This window comes from Papaver somniferum, chromosome 4 (genome assembly GCF_003573695.1).
Source record: "Papaver somniferum cultivar HN1 chromosome 4, ASM357369v1, whole genome shotgun sequence".
NCBI lineage: Eukaryota > Viridiplantae > Streptophyta > Magnoliopsida > Ranunculales > Papaveraceae > Papaver > Papaver somniferum.
Window position 1 is genome coordinate 147,277,822 of NC_039361.1, and position 21,871 is coordinate 147,299,692.

Below are 21,871 nucleotides of genomic sequence, written 5' to 3' on the forward strand. Positions count from 1 at the left end.
AATTAAATTTGACTGGATTATGCACGAATATGTTTGGAAGAGGTTGATGCTACCAAGAAAATGAAAATAAAAAATGAAATTCGATAAATCTGGAGGGCAGCGAAACAAAGCACCTAACACGATAATATGCCAATGGTTCGACATTCAACACAATAGTTATCACAATGACTCAAAGAGGCTTGATACGCTCCGATGGTATTTCTTGTAGCTTGTCCACAGTGTATCTTACGAAATTTTAAGTAGAGTCGGGAGGGTCTATAATGGAGAATGAACAAATGTATCGAGCAACGGTTGATCATGATATCATTTCAACTTAGAACTATTAGATTAACCATTGAGTTTGTTACATGGAACATTCAGCTAATAGCTTAAATAATAGATTGAGATATTACAGTTAATAGGGATTCACTTTCCATAGTTACTTGCTTACTATGCTCTAATAGGATTAACAACCATTGGCACATCGCTCCCCCCGCGCTTTACAACCTGTTCAACCCTATATTTGTACTTTTTTGCAGCATATATGAAAACACAGAAATTTAAGACACTCAGAATCGTGAGAACCCAATACAAGTTATCGAATCTACCAGTGTTAATATTCTGAGCCAGCCATGTAGGTTTCCCCTCGTATTCGTTACCCGTAGCAGATTTAATGATGTTATTCAATATAGTAGCTACAAAGCAACCTAAACCCCCTGCCACAGCAGCATAAGCAGATCCTATACTTCTCATTGCGTCTGGAGCCTCCTGATATAGAAATTCTAGGAGTCCTACTATGCAAAACACTTCTGCGATGCCAATGAGACAGTACTGAATCAACAACCAGTATGCACTTAGGTTGGGCATGGGCGTAAGAAAACTAGCTTCGTACCCGTTCTCAACTGCAAAGTTTCTTCTGTACCGCTCAAAAATTGCAGCCCATGCCACTGATAGAATGGATACTGCCAGACCAATGCCTACTCGTTGAAGCTGAGAAGCACCATGTGGGTGACCAGTGATACGGCGAGAAAGTGGGACAAAGGTCGAGTAATAGAGAGATAAGATGAGAAAGATACTAAGACCAGGAAAGACGGGCATGCACGTAACAGGTAGTTTTAAATGGCCCATGTGAGTGTTCAAAGTATATGCTTGTTGAACTGATAAAGTCAAAAACTCTGTCAGAATTACACTGAGCATGATGGTGCAGGCTGGAATTGGAAGAAGCTTTATCAGTATCTTCACTTCTTCTACTTGTGTTACCGTGCATAGCCTCCAAGGATTCAGTTCAGTACCATCCTCTTTTAGTTGCAGGGCTGCCTTGTCTAAACACCTGAGTGAAACGAAAAACATCTTACATGATCAGACATAGGATAAACTAAATTATAATATTAATTTGACATCAAAATAACTACAGCAGCCACAACATGCAGTAACTTGGTCAGTAACTTAATATACTTGCATAAGCTATTATGAGTAAATTATCTGACCAGAGGTAAAAGGCATGACAAAAAAAGACACATCAAATTGACATACCTAAAATCATCAGTGTGAGCTATCTTCGCACTTCCCTTAATGGCCGAGTGTCTACCTGGAATCTCATACAAGCCCACTAACTCGCTACTGGAGAAAGATTTATGTCGCTTCCGAAAGGCGGCGACCAGAACTTGAGCAACCCTTGTCAGAGGGCTGCCACCAGGCAACCTGTGCCTATATAAAGGAGTACCAACAAAGAACACTGCATTTGAAACACCCATCGCTATGGCCAAGGAGCCAAATGCAGATCCCCAACCATGTTGCATTTGAATGTAGACTATCACAGTGAAGGCTACAATTGCTCCAACAGTGACAGACAGATAGAAGAAATTGAAAAACCTGTCCAGATGAGACTTGTAATCTTTACTATTTTCATCAAATTGATCGGCCCCAAATGAAGAAACACATGGTCTAATGCCTGCAGCTCCAAATCCCGTGATATAAAGAGCAGTATAGAGGTACATCATCTGCCATGGTTTTGCCTGCTCACAGTGCCCCAAAAGTAGGGACAGCTGATCACAATCAGCATGATTTGGCACAAATACACTCACAGTGGCACATACGGTGATTCCTGTCAAACCCTGCGGAATTAAATGTGCAGTTTTTTAGACCTTGGTGTAATGAATGATTCTCATGATATACCGATAAACAAATAATAAGTTCCTTTACAGGCTCTAAGAAATTCGACAGGCTTGGTATTAGACACATATCTAACTCGGACAAGCTTGGGTTGGTGTAGGGTTCCAACAAAACTATTTGCAAACCCTCTTTTTACCATCTAAGTTGACAAGGTAACATAAATTTTTAACTGCGATGAGGATGCACATAATATTAAGCTGATCTAATTTCATTGTAGAACACTTTCTAGCACAAGCATGATAGAGATCCCACATAAGAATGCTGGTTTGGTTGCTTCCTAAAACAAATACGTTATGGTGGGCTCTTAACATTCATGATGCCCAAACATTAAGGGAACCAGAACTCATTTACATTTGTGGTCAACCATATTGACACATCTGAAACACCAAGAGAATTCAAAAGGTTGAAATTGTAGGATAGATTGCAAATTCGACTAGTTAGGCCACGGCTTTTGACACAAAAGTTCCTTTTCTATGTTTCATATTCACAGTGATAAACACATAAATAAGGTAATAATAAAACAAACGTTCATCTTGCGAATTTACCGCAAGATAGATTGTTGTGAATATCGCTATCGTCCAGTATCTCCCAAGATATGCATCAGCAAGAAAACCAACAAGCACAGATGAAGCCTGTGATATGCCCAAGAAATTATTCACAGCATTAGCCGAACTTGAAAACGGCTGATGCATCACATAAAACATAAACGCCACCATATTAACGGACAGTCCGAAATAAGCCATTCTCTCTGCCATCTCGTTACCTATATAACAAAAAACAATCAAACAGAACAAACATGAAATCCCAAACGAAACGCAAAACCCATACATAAAACAAGTCTGAAAAAAAAAAAAGCATACCGAAAATGAAGAATGCAGCAATCCAACCCCCAGTTTTGGACAAATTGGTAATAGGTTTTCCATGGATATTAACAGGAGTGGTTCCTCTTGTAAGAACATAACCTCCACCTATCGCTGTTCGACTATCGTCACTCTCTACGAAATACATCCCAAGCTTCTTTCTATGAAGCGAGTCTGAACTCCCCCCTCTAACAGGAGTAGTCTCCATGCACTCACCAGGTGACTTGATTTCTTTTGAGCCCATTGCTATATAACCAAGAAACCAAAGTGTTATATATTCAGTACAGCACCAAATGAATCTACTTCATGTCTCTACCTATCTTAAAATTTCTTCACCATGAACTCAAATTCCAATCAACAAAACGAAACCCGCTACTTAAAAATCAAAACCCTTCACCAAAAAATGGTCAGAAACTTAGTACTTCACCAGGAAGAATTCAAAACAGAACACTCCTAGACAAATGAAGACCCACTGTGATGTTAAAAGAAAGAATTTGAGTGTAAATACGAAAAATTTGAAATACAGAGATCCAACAAACCACGTGATAATCGAAGTAATGCTACCCAATGCAATAAATTATAGAGATAATAGACAGTGATGGAGTGATATAGATAGATAGAAATATAAAAGAGGCTGCCATTAATGCTATTACCTGTAGAGTAGATTTGTTAGTTAGGGATGAAATGCAACCGTTAGATAAGTTGCGAAGTGATTGAATTGGGGATGATGATGATAATGATGGCAATAACATTATCATGATCATCGTTGTAATGGGTAGGTAGAGAATGAAGATGGAGAGCAATAATAAGATGACGGGACTTTAATGGAATTTTCTTGTTGAAAAATGCATTTACAGAGGCTGTAACCAGACAAAAAATGCGGGCCGGAATTTACCGGGCCGTTCTGTGTTTCTGACCACTTGCGGGTCATGAATTGTACCCCATGCCCATTGTCAGGACTCAGCAGAAGCTTCTTCTCAGGGTCCATTGTGGCCGCCGAAATTGCTTATTTGGAAGAGCTAGGGAAGGAGCACCTTTCTAATGCATGAGATTTTCAATCACCACCTACCCAAGTGCCACCAAGACACATTTAAGGCTGGAATAATCACTACACAACTATATGTACTTTGAGTTTGAGATACGGAGATTACGATAAAGCTGTTGCTCGTTTGGGTCCATCATCGATGATTAATATGGCTCAGAGTTATACCCCACCGAGACATGTACCCGTTGTACACTCACAGTGTGTTTCACCACAAATTTGAATTGAATTATGGCAAGCAGTCAAACACTCTACACGGTAAAAAAGATTATTTTCAAGTTGCAATCAAAATATCATCCTGAACCCTGAAAAGGAAAAGGACAATTTTTCTAGCAGTTTATTTCTCAAACCCGAGTTATTGTTCATGTTTAATGCTTACAAACTTGCGTAGGTAATAAGTGTTGTCCATGTGTTTCTTGTGGTCATTGGATAAGCAAGCAACCAGAAATGTGTAGTCATCAACAGATCAACTAGACGACATGACCTGTGACAGTAAAATATTTGGTCACCACGTGGAGAAATCTCAGAGCGATAAAGTAATGAAAAGGTTACAATGAGAAGCACTGAATAGAGGTCTAAAAGTTACTACGAAGAGTTCTAGATATTCACCATCTAATCAGGATAAGCCACATGGAAAGTATCCTGATTGTATCAATGGTTGAGTTTGAATGATGGAACAGAGCATGATATGCGAAAGACAGACTTGCAGGGTCCGTCAGACATGTTATAAGCAAATCGAGAATGAAGGGCGAGGCTAGAAGGTCAAGCGAATCATCCTTACACGAGTCAAACAAATGTCCAAGCGAGTGAAGCAGCGAGCTCGTGAAGGGATACTCGAGTTCGAATAACCACTCGCGCGAGTGGATAAAGAACGGATAAGATAACCACGTAGCAGTGCATATCAAATAGGATGTTTCGTGTCATAGCAAAGTCTGATGTATAAACAGGTTGTCTATGAATACTGATGCCTCCGAAGAAACTAGGTCAAGTTTTTGGAGAAAAAATGCAAGATTGGGGTTTGTAGAGAGTTCTAAATATCTTTGCTTCTTGTAATATGTTCTTGGTCATTAATAAAGTATGAAGATTCAAGATGGAGTAGATAATAATATCGAACCACGTTATCTTGTGGGTTTATCTATTTACTTATGTTATCTTAGCAATAATTTAGGGCAATTCCTATGGTAATGGCCAAATCCATCTTTTTGTTGAGCCAGGTGGATGGTCAAATTGGCTTTTCCACTATGATAAAGCACTGGGCGGTTTATCATCAGGCGCCCGTTCTTGTGACACATGCTGGCGTTGGTAGGAAAAGCGCAGGCGTTGAAACTAAGAACTCTGGCGTTGGTGCTATCAACGCGGGCGTGAGAAACAAAAACGCCAACGTTCATATCTCCAACGACCATAATTCCAACGTCTATATTTGTAAAACTGCAAATTCCTTCATCTGATTTCATTTTCGGTCACACCACTACTATTTCCTTCTTCTAAAAATCTTCTAAATAAATTTTTTTTTGATACAATATGAGTGGCATTTTAAGAAAAACGATCAATACTGTAAAGAAGAGAAGAGATCGAAGAAATAAACCGGCACCGCGGCCTGCCACAGGTGTAAATTTTTCTCAAAATCGGGAAGCAGAATTTGCTGCGCCGAGTGTCGTTGTTAGTCCATCATTAGTCCAAGGTCATGTGTCGGGGCATCAAGATCGGTCTGATAATTATTTTAGAATGAGAGGTGGATTTTCAGACTTAAAGGCTATTTATGAAGTTTTACCCCCTCAAGTCCGAGAAAGGGTCGACAAATATCCCTGGCGCGCGCTTTATAGTGTGAAGCCTAGAAGACACAACGACAAAATTCCGACAACAGTGGTAGAAAGGTGGTGGGCGAAGACGCACACATTCCATTTCATTGATTTTGAAATTGGTAAGCTTCTTTAACTTAACTTAAATTATATTTTTTAAATAATTATTAAATAATCAAAAGAATTAACCATAGTTGATATTATACTCGTAATAGGAATTACGCCCCTTGATTTGTATTTCATTTGTGGCATCCCAAGTGGAATATAAGAGCCGCCACCGTTCAAACAAGACGAATGGATATTAAATAATAAATGGGAGATGCTTTTTCCCTCGTTTATAGATTCAGAAATACCTGAATATTATAAACAATTGAAAGGAGGTGGGATTAAGTGTTCAGCGTTAAAGTTTTTCCTTAACCAACCAAGAAATCCAGAGCATGTAGATGACCATACTGAACTCGAAAGGATGTTTATCTTATGGGTACTGGGTCAGACATTATTTCCAAACTTAACTATTGTTGCTCGTGTTGGTTGGCTCAAGCGTTAGAAGATCTTGACAAAGCACCAGATTATGACTGAGGATCTGCAATTTTAGCAGAATTGTACTGTGGGATGGATCATGCGTCTATGGGCGGAGATAACTTCACTGGTTTCTGGGGCATCATAGAGGTAAATATCAAAATTATTATTTTAAAATTCAAATAATTTTTATGAGAAAATGTGGATTAAGTCAAAATACTAAAATTATGGAGTAATTTGCAGTAGTGATGGTATACCTACTTCCGTGTTAGTAAACCAATCCTTAAAGACGATAACCAAAGATTTCCAATGTTGAATATGTACATCTCGACCACTGGCAATGGCAGCGACATCTCCGGTTCCAGTTTTGTTCAGAAGTTTCATCAGATGACTCGGAGACACAACAACGTCGTTGTTCACCCTTACATTGATTTTCCTGAGTATGCTGCTGACGTTGGCCAACGCGTTCTTGATTATTCTCTGCGTAGAGTTGTTTTTTACACTCCACCATTGGATAGAGGGGTTTGGTACCTGGGAGAAAGACTGCAGTAGCAAATGCAAGGTATACATGCAATTGCAATTAACCCGCCACAACAGATGCAAACCTCTGCATCATATTTTGAACGGCTGAGAAGAACCAATTGGGCGAGGTATAAACTAAATACACAGAGGTATATTAGTGAAGCGGAGTATGTCAAATGGTACGAGTTGATTGTGAATCCTGTAATTAGGACACACAACACCCACATCTATGGGTTTGAATAATCTCCCAGCGTTATCATGGTTGTCCCATGATGCAAATATCGTTCTTAGCCAGCCACTTCCAAAAGAGACATGCTTTATGACTTACCCCACCATGGGTGCAAGTTATTCATAATCTACGTCAAATTTTCCCGAAATTCTTTGGGAGTTGCCAAGTATTACTTCACAATGTGAGACAACCACGATCCCCATTGTTTCCCAAGGTATGGAACGTGATTATCCTTACAACAATGTGACTACCAGTGAGGGAGAGTTGAGGAGCCAACTGAACGATTTGTATTGGCTGACTCGGTAAATGGGGGCCACACACTTGGATGTGTGTCGGAAATGGCACGAGAACACAATGTTTGGATTGAGTCCAACTGTAAATGATGATGGGCGGCGGTCACAGTATTCCGATTCCACCAGGAGCAACAGATCATGGCACGAAAGTGATGAAACAGTGGTGGGAGAAACACAAGTACGACAGATTTTTTCTTCACCACACATACGGCACAATACTTCTTCACCACAAACTGTGCATGTATCTCAACCTCAAGTATTTCGGCTAGATCATCCTAGGCGCATTTCATCATCATTCTCGCCCTATAATCCAAATGATTGTTATACACCACCACCACCACAACCACAAACATCTTATATGCTTGGAGGACCGAGTGCACTGAGTGTTTTCCAACAATCGCCTAATGTTTTCCAATCGCCTAATGTTGGTCAACCATGTCTATCCCCAGGTTTATCAAAATATGGAAATTAATTTAATATGTTGGCAAGTGGGGATGTCTCAGGTCTATCCCCAGGTCTTGCAAACTTCTGGACTCCAGAAAATAACTTTAGGGGAGCTAGCGATGAGCGACGTTAGAGAGATTGACGTTAGAGAGATTGTAATTTTTAATTGAACTACATTTGTAATTTTAGTTTTAATTATGCTATATTTGTAATCCTAAATAAAAATACATACGTTTAAAATTAAGCGTTTTACATTAGCTTCACTGAATTACGACGGACTACATTAGCTTCAAAGAAGGGGTTGAAACTGTTCAACACCTTAAGTATTTCAAAACATTTCTCGAAAGAAAAATCCACATTTCTCTAAGGATATTTCAATGATTGAAATGGGAGTTTAGAAAAACTAAACCTTGTATGGATATAACACAGTATGCATACCAGTATGAAAATTGTTGTGATATGAATCAAGTCCGGAAACCAAGTTTGCATACCAGTATGCGAACAAACCGATTTGCCACACTTCCAAACAAGTTTAGAATTGGTTCATCTTACTTTCAAGAACTATATTATTGATCAAGAACACTCAATCACAAATCATGGGTTTAACGGTTCTACCAAAACAAGTTTCAGTTCTACCTCCATGTGAGTATTGTGCATAGTCACACCAGCTTTCCAAAATTCGGTTGACTAGGTAATAGGATCGGTTCCCCACATATATATGGTATCTAACTTATATGTGTTGCACATGTCCATAGGATCGGTTCCCCTTTGCCTAAAAATGTGTTGCACATGTCCATAGGATCGGCTCCCCTTTCTTCTATAAACCTTATTGCACCTCATACAAGGATCAATTCCTCTTTATGATGTGTTGCACCTCTTACTAGGATCGGTTCCCCTTTACCCATAGTTGGTGTTACAAACTCACAAACTCGATCATACCGTCAGGTGATTACTTAAGATCGATTTCACTAATAAAATCCATACCAATACATAAGTCAGGCCTTTGTGAATAATTTTACCAAGAACACAACCAAGTCATGAACGGTTATACTAATCACACATATTGGTTATTCACAAGATACGCAATGAATAACAATACCAATAACGCCTGGCGATTCCTTTTCGATTCAAAAAACAAGTTCATGAACTTACTTCCTTAAAACACATGTAAAAAATTGTTTCCTAGGATATAATCTTCACCTCATACCCATACATAATCACGAAAGAATTTAAACGATTATGTCGATGTCTTATCTACAAAGTTTAATGGTTAAGTAATAAACCTCGTATTGTATTCCTTAATACTGTGTCTATATAGAGTGTTCATGCTTCATAGTTTTGTTTTCAATATGCATGACTTGAAAGATAAGTTAGGGAATGAAACAGTTCAAGTCAAATATCACTTACCTCAAGTGGAAGGATGATGGTGTCGTTGTAGCTCCTTACTTCTTCACTTCTTCAAGTCTTCGCAATACTTGTAATGTCTCATATCCTAATACTTTCAATCTAACCTATACGAAGTTGACTCTAGTACATAATCAAGCGACTCTTAAAATGAGTTGGTTCACTAAAATATGACAACCAAACTTGACATACCAACGGTTGGTGGGTTCAACCGAGCTATGCTCTAACAAAATCAATAAAGATTAAATACTGCAAAATCATCTTCCAAAACCTACAAATGAGTTTAGAATAGAAGTACTCCAAGAAACCAAGTGCCCAAGTCCAAGAGAAGTGGAACAAGTGCGATGAAACGGAGAAAAACACTCAAAAACATGAGTCAGGACAAATACCAATCTTAACTCATCCAAATTCAGGACTTCTCATCACCATTTTGAATCGAATTCAAATAGGAAGAGAATTCAAAAAGAATGAGGTCATTCCGAGTTCGGATGAAGAAGTTACGGACAAACAAGTTTAACGAAAATCGACGTCTACAGGCCAGTATGCATACCGGTTTGCAAACGAATTTTCGTGACCTGGAGCAGTGCGCAAACGGGTTTGCGTACTAAAATCCCTGGATTTTGATTTTAAATGATGGTATGCATACCTGGTAGGTGTACCATGAAGTCCAAACATCCCGAACTATTATTTTCAAACCTAAACATTTAAAAACCTTAAACACATATCAAGTTAGGTAGAAATGAACGATAAGCAAGGTACATGGATCATTATAAGTACTCGGCAAATTAATAAAAACACAAATCTTGCTCAAGTTTATAGACATACCTTTTTAGAAGAATCCAATCGAATTCTACGGCGTTACCAAAGATTCAAAATCATACCTGACACAATACGTGTACCCAAATTCTCGTGCTTCCCTCTCCGTATACATAGCAGGGCATTCCTTGGTGAGGATGCAATTACGACACAATCAAGTTATGTTGAGGTGAATAACGTCTTGCTCACCACAAGTGATTGAAACAGACTTTTCCGCAACTATGGACTTTTCACCATCTATAGTTTTTAGATTATTCTGTTTCACTTTTGGATTATCATGAAAGAGATCGCTTTTAGAACCTTTCACATCCAAATCCATATTTCCAAAGAACTCTTTAAGTTCCAACATCATGGATACTGCCTTCTGTTAGAGCATTTCTCGGTCGAACTCGCATGCGTTGCTATCTAAAGCATGTTTGTCAATGTTAGTGATCAAAACTATAAGTCTTGATTTCTAGCCTATTTATAGATGTCTCGGACTAGGATATAGATTGTGTAGTTGAGCTTAGATTTCATAGCGTTGATCATTAGAAGACGAAGAACTACTAAGGGGATCTTGTGGAACTTCATCGACAAAAGGTATGTGGATACTTAAACTCATCTATCACTAGGAAAGTCTATTTCTACTATATCTCCTATATTGAGACATAAGTCGTATTACGATATAGTTTTCTATATACACATTTGAGATTTCGAGCAGAGTATATCTCGCTTTCATATTTCTCAAAATATGTGTCGGCAAGCTCTCGCTTCCACCAAGTTCATCTTATATCATGAGAAAATTGCCGAGTAACATCTTACATGGTTTGTATGATACAATCATTTGGTGTAGACTTGGAATGTTTCGATAATGATTATTTCAATATCTTGAAAATTGCTTTGATGCTAATAGTGTGTGAAAACGGCTATTATCATCCTCTAAGAATGTTTCAATGATTGAAATAAAGAGTTTACAATCTTGTAACCATCTTTGGATATAAGCATATAGTGTGTTCGCACATTTGTGTATAAGTCTAAAACCGGGAACCAAATGTATGCATACTTGTGTGTATACAAAATGGTTGAAGAAGACTAGATACTGGCGGAAGTTCACGTCCGTGAATTTCTGCTGAGTTTGAAAACCCAAACCAAATTCATCCAGTTACCTAAGTACGCGTACTCGTACGCATACTGGCAGAAAGTTCACGTCTGTGAATTTCAGTTGAGTTTGAAACCCAAACCAAACTCAAAACCGGTTACTTAAGTACACATACCCATACACATACTTAAGTGGTTACTTTCTAAAATCTGTATTTTACATGAACTTAAACATTTATTAGTATGGAATGCAATCTTTGCAAACCGTGGTCAATTGTGTTCTTGTATAATTCTATGAGAATATAGCAATTGAAAAACTCTTTAACTAGTTTCATTTGAGTCATTTGAAATAGTTATGGTTAAGATGAATAAGGTTGATATGAGAGTAATCATATGGCTAACCTCGGTTAACTATTTTTGAACCAACATGGTGTACACGTTTGGGTACGGTTACATAAACCTAAATGAGGGTACATTTCATTTGTGTGTAACAAGATAAGTTTGATCTAATGGTTGAAATATATTAGCTTGGATGAATCAGGTTTTTCATCTAACGACGATTATTGAATACCAAGTTACCAAGGTAACTTGGATTGCAAACCCTGATTTGAAAACTATATAAAGGAGAACTCTAGCAACTGGGAAACCTAATCCCCACACCTCCTGTGTGATACTAGTTGCATAACTAGAGTCGATTCTCCTTTAACCTTAGGTTTCCTCTCGAGACCCTGTAGGTTAACGACTTAAAGACTTTATTGGGATTGTGAAGCCAGACCGAACTACTTTTCTTGTAGTTAAGTGATCTGATCTTGTTGTATCTGTTGTACGAGTACAATTGTAAAATTTTCTTAAGATTTATATCTCCGATAGGCAATATAAAAAAGTAATCACAAACATCTTCGTCTCATCGTTTGTGATTCCACAATATCTTGTTTTGCTAGTCGATTAAGATTATTGTGAGGTGAATGATAATACTAGGCTGTTATTCGGGAATATAAGACCGGTTTATCAATTGGTTCCTGTTCACCTTGATTTATCAAAAGACGGAACAAAAACTATTGGGTATTTCTATGGGAGAAGAATTTATTCAATCCTATAGACTTTTCTGTGTGAGACAGATTTGTTTATCTAGTCTTCGACTTTGGGTCGTAGCAACTCTTGGTTGTGGGTGAGATCAGCTAAGGGAATCAAGTGCGTAGTATCCTGTTGGCATCAGAGACGTAAGGAGCACAATTGTACCTTGAATTAGTGTGATATTGATTAAGGTTCAACTACAGTCCATTTCGAAGTTAATTGATAGTAGGATAGTGTTTGTAGCGGCTTAATACAGTGTGGTGTTCAATCTGGACTAGGTCCCTGGGTTTTTCTGCATTTGCGGTTTCCTCGTTAAAAAAAATTCGGTGTCTGTGTTATTTCTTTTCTTCATTATATTTTATTATATAATTGAAATATCACAGGTTGTGCATAAAGATCAATCAATTAGAATATCCAACCTTTGGTTGTTGATTTATATTGATTGACACTTGAACATTGGTATTTGGTTACCGTTCAAGTAACTCCTCTTATATTCAATCGGGCTCGCAAATTTCTATTTTCTGATTCCGGATTGAATTAAGAGTTAGAGATATTAAACTCTTTGATATACTTTATTCTAGATTGAGTCTGACTGTCTAGTTGATTCTCTAGAAAGTATATTAGAGTAAGTCTTCTCAGATTGCCAAACGAATTGTTGGGTGTGGTTGTTAGACCCCCGTATTTTCAATTGGTATCAAATCTGGCAAACACGTTAAATACCTTATAAGTCTATGTTTACAGCGATCTAATATGGACATAGGTGTTATCTCTATAAACGTACCACCAGTCTTCGATGACTTAAATTACTTGTGGTGGAAAATTGATATGTGTGCCTTTCTTCAAGCGCGTGATTTTCAATCATGGGTTTATGTAGTTAATGGCTATGATGCTCATGTTGCGGCAATAGGAAATGCAACCTTTCCGAAGGATATTGATGCATATGATGCTTCAGAGATTCTTGCTGCAAAGCAAAACTCTGACGGTTTGAATGCCATCATACATGACATTACCCCATATCTTCAGCACCATGTGACCACGTGTACTCGATCTAAAGATGCTTGGGATATTTTAGAAACCATATTCGAAGGAAATACCAGTGAGAAGGAAGCTAGGCTTCAAAACGTAAATTCCGATTAGGGAAACCTTCGTATGGCAGATGAAGATTCATTTGATGAGTTTAATCACAAAGTGTCTGAAATTGTTAATGCATCTTTTGCATTGGGTAAGACTATTTCTGAAAAGGACATTGTGATAAAAATTCTCAGATCGCTGCCATCCAGATACGATCCTAAGAAGCAAACCATCGTTGATGGAAATAACCTCGATGCTCTCTCCAGAAATACGTTGGTTGGAAAGCTAAAGAGCTTTGATCATGAGCATACATCCAAAGTTGGAAAGGATGTTGCCTTCAAAGCGCAGATGAACACTAAATTACTTGACAAGAGTAAAAGTGTTTGTGTCTTTGAGGATGATTTTTCTGAGACTGATTCATCAGATGAAGATCTTGACAAGTCAGTCTCTTTGATCACAAGACAGTTTAGAGATCTTCTATTGAAGAGAAGTAGACGGTTTTCCAAAGACAAACCTAAGTCACCAGCTAAACCTCATAACCGCGTTCCTCCTAAAAACAGGGATGCTGACGAGGCTGATGACGAGGATATGCCATAGCGCTTTAAGTGTAAAGGATTTGGCCGTTTTGCTAATGATTGTCCAAACCGTAGAAAATACACTGATGAAATGTCTGATCTCTATGATTCTAATGAAGACGAAAAATCAAGTGTTGCACTTCTTTGTGAAGATATTGATTTTGATAATTGTAGCAATACATACATCAATCTTGATATCCTTTCATAAAAATTATTCAACCAATCTGGAAGAAAAATTAATCTTTCTATTGGAAACTCTCTGTCTGATTTTTCAGGTTCCAATCTGTGTCTGGCTGCTTGCATATCTTAGGCATCTTAATCATCTTATCCATTGACATGCTCTTATTGTTCAATCAAAGGTCATGAACTCTCAAAGTATTTCAAGTACAAACACAAGATAAGATATGTTAATAAACTTCAACGAATAGAAAATCGCCTGACAAACAAGCTTAAACTTGTTCAAAAAACCGCTAAGGTATGTAAGATTTTGTCTTCTTCAAAGAAGTTAGTTTCCAAACATAGGTCAATACCACTAGATAAAAGAGTATGGTATAAACAAGTTGATATACATGGATCTATGAATTCCTGTCAAAAGGGTTATGGTGGACATATTGTTGTTCACCGCAGCACAACTTGATTGTGTTGTTTTTATGCATCTTGTCTCAAGTGCATGATTAAAAGAGACAAGATTGTGCCCACCTCAGGATTTAAGGAAAAAAATGCTTTTACTTTTCTTAGATTTGCCGTTTTTTTAGATTGGAATTCTTTCATGTTGGAAGTAACTTCCCTGTTTAATCAATAAAATAGGGTTATTCTCGACAATTCTATTCTCTTTAGGGTTGTAATTGTGTGTGCGTGAATCTGTGTGGATAAAATTTCCGTAACCCTACATTCCTTTTTCCTTCTCTGAAACTCTTTTCATCTTAAAATTTCCTGTTGAGTTTAAATTGTGATTTCCTCTCACAAACCCATACATGTATGGATACTCCAAGCATCATGTCGTCTGATGGAAAAGATGTTAATATGATTGTTAAGCCATCAATCATAAAGGAAAAATAAAAATCTCCGTTGGCTCCAAATTTGAAAAGAAAAAGAAGGAATATGAGGAAGCCAAGAGTCGTTCCTTCAAATTCTCAGAAGTTTTCGGGTGTTCTTGAAGAGTTGAAGGAAACAAGGAAGGAGATTCAACAAATAAAGGCTTTTGTTTTGAGAACTCTTGAAATTCAGAAGGCCCTGGTTCGACATCATCAGCCTAGATGGTTTGTTGGAATTGACTTCTTTCTCCACGAACCTTATGTTCCTATGGCTGTTGACGACAAGGAGTTAGGGGGTGATAAAGAATTCTTCAGAGGTCTCAATTTCTAGTAAATATTCTTATGAGAATTTATTTCTTGTGTTTTTTAGAAGAATAACTAGGGTTTGGAATAGCCATTATTGTGAGTACACATAGCTATATCCAATGTTTTCATCTTCATGTTTTTAGATTTATTTATTTAATCCTAAGTTTTTTGGAAGATGGTTTTTACAATTTTAATCTTTATGATTTTATATATTGAAAATTGTTATAGGATATGTTGTTTAAGTCCGTGAACTGTGACTGTCCCATAAGTGTTCAAAAGTTATCTCTATTATATGTCAATATGAATGTGTTTATAAAATATAGAATGAACTCTTGACAAACAAAATTTAAAGCCTTTTATGTCATTGTTTTGATGGAAGAAAGGATGTACATTTGTTTACAAGGATTAAGTCTATTATATGTCATTGTGCAAATAATGATGAAAAATAGAATGAATCCTCGTCTATTCCGCAGTATTGGTCGATTTCCGATCCACATTTTGTGTATGTGCGGTGTTGCTCCATAAGTTTTCTTATGATTGAGCATAATCAATTGAATTAATCATTCTCGTGGTTAATTTAGTTGTTAGGCTCCGTAAGTTCTCTTATGTCGAGCATGGACAATTGAATTGATCACCTTCTTGTGGTTAATTTAGTTGTGTATTCCGATTGAATCAATCATGGGTTCTCTTTTGGTTAATTCAATTGAAATTTTGGATACAAATTCATGTTTTCATGTGATTTGGTTATATCCAAAGAAATCCTTCTTTTCTTGTAAAAGCAAGGTCTCCTTTGTTGTTCTTTACGGAATGACATTTTATGGGGGAGAGTTCTTTTGAACTTGTGCTTAATTTCCATATCTTTGTGGGGAGTGCGGCTGTGGAATATTTTAGGGGTTATCTGGTATCTTTACAAACTCCTTGATGAATGCATTTAGCTTCGGCTATATGATTGCATCTAAATATGTTGGTATGTTATTCGCTTTTGGTCATGAAGTATGTCTATGAAAATTTCATTAGGATCTCACTAATTTTCGTACCTTTGCCAATTTTATTGACAAAAAAGGGGAGAATTAATGTGTAGTTCACACTACAAATACATATGGTTTTCGGATCATTATGTAAGAGGGAGTGGTTTTCATGTTGAGATAAAATATTGACTAAGGGGGAGTGATACATATCACCATAGTATTGTTGTCAAAGTTGTGATACAATTGAACTTTGATGTTGTGTAATAATACTATGACACTGTATAATAATGATTGAGAGCATTTGTTTTCTCATTCTTATCGCTACGGATCCTCAACAACGATGATACTAAACTTACAACCTTTGGAATCATTGGAGTACTTGGAAGTGACGAAGATTTCGAGTCGTATTGAAGATGCCAAGGAGATCAAGCATTTGGATGAGAAGCTACAATTTTAATTTATTATGTAATATGTATTGATAGTTTTGTCACTAAAATTGGCAAAGGGGGAGATTGTTAGAGCATTGCTCGGTCGAACTCGCATGCGTTGCTATCTCAAGCATGTTTGTCAATGTTAGTGATCAAAACTATAAGTCTTAATTTCTAGCCTATTTATAGATGTCTCGGACTAGGACATAGATAGTGTAGTTGAGCTTAAATTTCTCGGCGTTCATCATTTGAAGACGAAGAACTACTAAGGGGAGCTTGTGGAACTTCATCGACAAAAGGTATGTGGAGACTTAAACTCATCTATCACTAGGAAAGTCTATTTCTACTCTATCTCCTATATTGAGACATAAGTCGTATTTACGATATAGTTTCTACTATACACATTTGAGATTTCGAGCTGAGTATATCTCGCTTACATATTTCTCGAAATATGTGTTGGCAAGCTTTCGCTTTATCCATGTTCATCTTTACTCGTGACGAAAGTAATGTTGACATTTCAATATCTTGAAAATTGCTTTGATGCTAATAGTGTGTGAAAACGGTTATTGTCATCCTCTAAGAATGTTTCAATGATTGAAATGTAGAGTTGATAATGTAACCATCTTTGGGTATAAACATATATAGTATGTTCGCACATTAGTGTATAAATCCATAAACCGGGAGGCAATTGTATGCATATGTGTGTATACGAAATTGGTGAAGGAGACAAGATAAGTGTGTGTCCCCGTACACATACTGGTAGAAATTTTCGAACCGAAAATATATGCTTGGTTTGTGAATTACAAACTCCTAACTAGTCACCTTAAGTATGCGTACGGGGTAGAATTTTTCGAACCAAAAATATCTGCTGAGTTTGGGAATCACAAACTCCTAAACTAGTGGGGTACGCATACTGGCGGAAGTTTTAGAACTGAAAATCTCTGCTGAGTTTGGAAACTTAACAAACTCAAAAATCTGGTTGCTTAGGTACGCATACCCGTAGGCATACTTAAGATGGTTATTTTATCAAATCGGTTTGTTCATGAACTTAAACATTTAAATCATAAGGAATGCAATCTTTGCAAACCGTGGCTATAATTTTCATGATTGATTCAAAAGAATCAAACCGATTTTGTTTCGATTGTGTCTTCTATGCAATTGAACAACTCATTAACTAGTTTCATTTGAGTCATTTGAACTAGTTATGGTTAAGATGAATAAGGTTAATATGAGAGTAATCATATGGATAACCTCGGTTAACTATTTGTGAATCAACATGGTGTACACGTTTGGGTACGGTCACATAAACCTAAATGAGGGTACATTTATTTGTGTGTAACAAGCTAAGTTCGATCTAACGGTTGAAAGATATTAACTTGGTTGAATCAGGTTTTTCATATAGCGGTGAATATTGAATGCTTTGTTACTTAGCTAACATTGATTGCAAAGCCTGATTTGAAAACTATATAAAGGATAACTCTAACAACTGGGAAACCTAATCCCAACACCTCCTGTGTGATACTAGTTGTATTGACAGAGTCGATTCTCTTTTAACCTTAGGTTTCTTCTCGAGACCCTGTAGGTTAACGATTTAAAGACTTCATTGGGATTGTGAAGCCATACCGAACTACTTCTCTTGTAGTTAAGTGATATGATCTTGTTGGATCTATCCTACGAGTACAACCGTAAGATTGAATTGAGATTAATTTCTCTAATAGGCAAGGTAAAAAGAAATCACAAACATCTTTGTCTCGTCGTTTGTAATTCCACAATATCTAGTTTCGTCATCACGATTTAGATTATTGTGAGATGATTGATAATACTAGGCTGTTCTTCGGGAATATAATACCGGTTTATCAATTGGTTCCTGTTCACCTTGATTTATCAAAAGACGGAACAAAAACTATTGGGTATTTCTGTGGGAGAAGAATTTATTCAATCCTATAGACTTTTCTGTGTGAGACAGATTTGTTTATCTAGTCTTCGACTTTGGGTCGTAACAACTCTTGGTTGTGGGTGAGATCATCTAAGGTAATCAAGTGCATAGTATCCTGCTGGGATCAGAGACGTAAGGAACGCAATTGTACCTTGAATCAGTGTGAGATTGATTAGGGTTCAACTACATTCCAGTTCGAAGTAACTTGGTAGTAGGCTAGTGTCTGTAGCGGCTTAATACAGTGTGATGTTCAATCTGGACTAGGTCCCGGGTTTTTTCTGCATTTATGGTTTCCTCGTTAACAAAATTCTGGTTTCTGTGTTATTTGTTTTCCGCATTATATTTTGTTATATAATTGAAATATCACAGGTTGTGCGTTAAGATCAATCAATTATAATATCCAACCTTTGGTTGTTGATTTACATTGATTGACACTTGAAACTTGGTCTTTGGTACCGTTCAAGTAACTCATCTTATATTCAATCGGGCTCGCAGATTTCTATTTGCTGGTTGCGGATTGAATTAAGATTTATAGATATTAAACTCTTTGATATACTTTATTCCAGATTGAGTCTAACTGTCTAGTTGATTCTCTGGAAAGTTTATTGGAGTAAGTCCTCTCAGATTTCCAAATGAATTGTTGGGTGTGGTTGTTATACCCCCGCATTTTCAATTGGTATCAGAGTAGGCAAACACGTTAAAGACCTTATAAGTCTGTGTTTGTAGCGATCTGATATGGACAGGAGTGCTATCTCTATAAACGTACCACCAGTCTTTGATGGCTCAATTTACTTATGGTGGAAAATTGCTATGCGAGCTTTTCTTCAATCGCGTGATTTTCAATCATGGGTTTATGTAGTTAATGGCTATGATGCTCCCGTTATGGCAGTAGGTAACGCAACCATTCCAAAGGATAATGGTGCATATGACGCTGCTGACATACTTGCTGCAAAGAAAAACTCCAACGGTTTGAATGTCATCATACATGCCATCATCCCAGATCTTTAGCACCACGTGACTACGTGCACTCGTTCTAAAGATGCCCGGGATATCTTAAAAACCGTATTTTAAGGAAATACCAGCGAAAAGGAAGCCAGGCTTCAAAACCTAAATTCCAATTGGGAAAACCTTTGTATGGCAGATGAAGATTCATTTGATGAGTTTAATCACAAAGTGTCTGAAATTGTTAATGCATCTTTTGCATTGGGTAAGACTATTCCTGAAAAGGACATTGTGATGAAAATTCTCGGATAGCTGCCATCTAGATACGATTCTAAGAAGCATGCCATCGTTGAAGGAAATAACCTTGATGCTCTCTCCAGAAATACATTAGTTCGAAAGCTAAAGATCTTTGATCATGAGTATACATCCAAAGTTGGAAAGGATGTTGCCTTCAAAGCACAAAGAAAAACTAAATTACTTGACAAAAGTAAAAGTGTTTGCGTCTCTGAGGATAATTTTTCTGAGACCGATTCATCAGATGAAGATCTTGACAAATCAGTCTCGATGATCACAAGACAGTTTAGAGATCTCTTACTAAAGAGAAGTAAACGTTTCTCTAGAGACAAACCTAAGTCACCAGTTAAACCTCATAATCGCGTTCCTCCTAAAAATATGGATGCTGACGAGACTGATGACGAGGATATGCCACAGTGCTTTAAGTGTAAAGGTTTCGGTCATTTTGCCAATGAGTGTCCAAACCGTAGAAAATACACTGGGAACAAAGGTCTTGTTGCAACCCTTGATGAAATGTCTGATCACTTGCACTTCTTTGTGAAGATATTGATTTTGATAATTGTAGTAATACATACATCAATCTTGATATCCTTCAAGAAGAAGATTCAACCAATCTGGAAGAAAATTAACCTTTCCATTGGAAACTCTTTGTCTGATTTTTCAGGTACCAATCTTGTCTAGTTGCTTGCACATATCGGGGATCTGAATCATCTTATCCATTGACATGCTCTTATTGTTCAGTCAAAGGTCATGAACTTTCAAAGTGTTTCAATTACAAACACAATATGAGATATGTCAATAAACTTCAAAGAAGAGCAAATCGCCTTTCCAACAAGCTTAAACTTGTTCAAAAAACAGGTGAGGTAGGTAAGATTTTATCTTCTTCAAAGAAGTTGGTTTCCAAAGATAGGTCAAGAAAACTAGAGAAAAGTGTATGGTCTAAAACAGTTGATAGACAGGGATCTATGAATTTCTCCTAAAAGGGTTATGGTGGACAGATTGTTGTTCACCGCGGCACAACTTGATTGTGTTGATTTTGTGCATCTTGTCTCATGTGCCTGATTAAAAGAGACAAGATTTTTGATAAGCATGTAAATTCTACATTTTATACCCATATTTATATTAGCTAGGATTCAATATTTTAGTTACTAATACTATTTTAGTGCTTTTGTATAGAAAGTACAAGTGAATTTGATCATCCAACGAATAAACAAAAGAATGTGAGACTTAATGGTGTTTGCGACGAAAATGGCAAATATGCTGGCCTGGTATTTCTATATATCAGCAGCACTTATTATGCTGGCCTGGTATTTCTATATATCAGCAGCACAATGATAAATGAGGTTGGCCTGGTATCTCCATGTATCAGCAAACACCATGATGAAACAGGGTTGGCATGGTATTTCCATATATCAGCAACCAGTCTAGTTACCATGACAACAGAAGGGAGTCGAAATGGTGAATATGAAACTAAAACGGTGTTGGTGTAAATTTACGTATAGCATGAACAAAATTGAGTTTCCAAAGGTAGCCGCATTAATTCTTGAAGCACCTGCTACACTTCCAAATTCAATATCCAAGATTGTTTCCTTAGTGGCACACCTCCATCGGGTAATGACATGCAGAAGAAAAATATATGGGGATAATTAATTGGTGTTAATTTATTAATGAGAGAATATTGTGGTTATCAAGAGGGAATCAGTATTCAATGTGAAAAGATTTTGCAAGATGGTATACGACATGACAATATATTCATGAAGTATTATGGGATCCACATACATGCAACTCTCACTCGGAAAAGGAAAGAAAATAAAGAAATGAAGTGGTATTATGGAAAATGGAAGAAAATAAAGTAATGAAGTAATATTATTTTACTTACCATTATTAGTGGGAGTGAATTATATTAAACGTGGGCACGAGATTGTGAACATGCATTTTGGTTGGTGGTCAAAGATACATGGAAGGGAAATTAATTGTGATTGGAGAAAGAATTATACTTCTTACTTTAATTATTCAATTTGATAAGGAAAGAATATATTATTCTCATGTACACTTTAATATGTCTGAAGTGGAGGAACCATAAAAAG

The 21,871-nt window shown here is 37.0% G+C and overlaps 1 protein-coding gene across 1 annotated transcript; it reads right to left on the reverse strand.

Annotated features, from left to right (window-relative positions):
* Positions 1–283: 283 nt before the first annotated feature.
* Positions 284–3,777, reverse strand: LOC113271518 (protein NRT1/ PTR FAMILY 6.1-like). Its single transcript, XM_026521404.1, has 5 exons — positions 3,665–3,777; positions 3,012–3,257; positions 2,697–2,914; positions 1,513–2,093; positions 284–1,309 (listed from the first exon to the last, which is right to left on the reverse strand). The coding sequence occupies exons 2-5, from the start codon at positions 3,253–3,255 to the stop codon at positions 430–432; spliced, it is 1,923 nt and encodes a 640-aa protein (XP_026377189.1). The 5' UTR covers positions 3,256–3,257; positions 3,665–3,777; the 3' UTR covers positions 284–429.
* Positions 3,778–21,871: the final 18,094 nt, after the last annotated feature.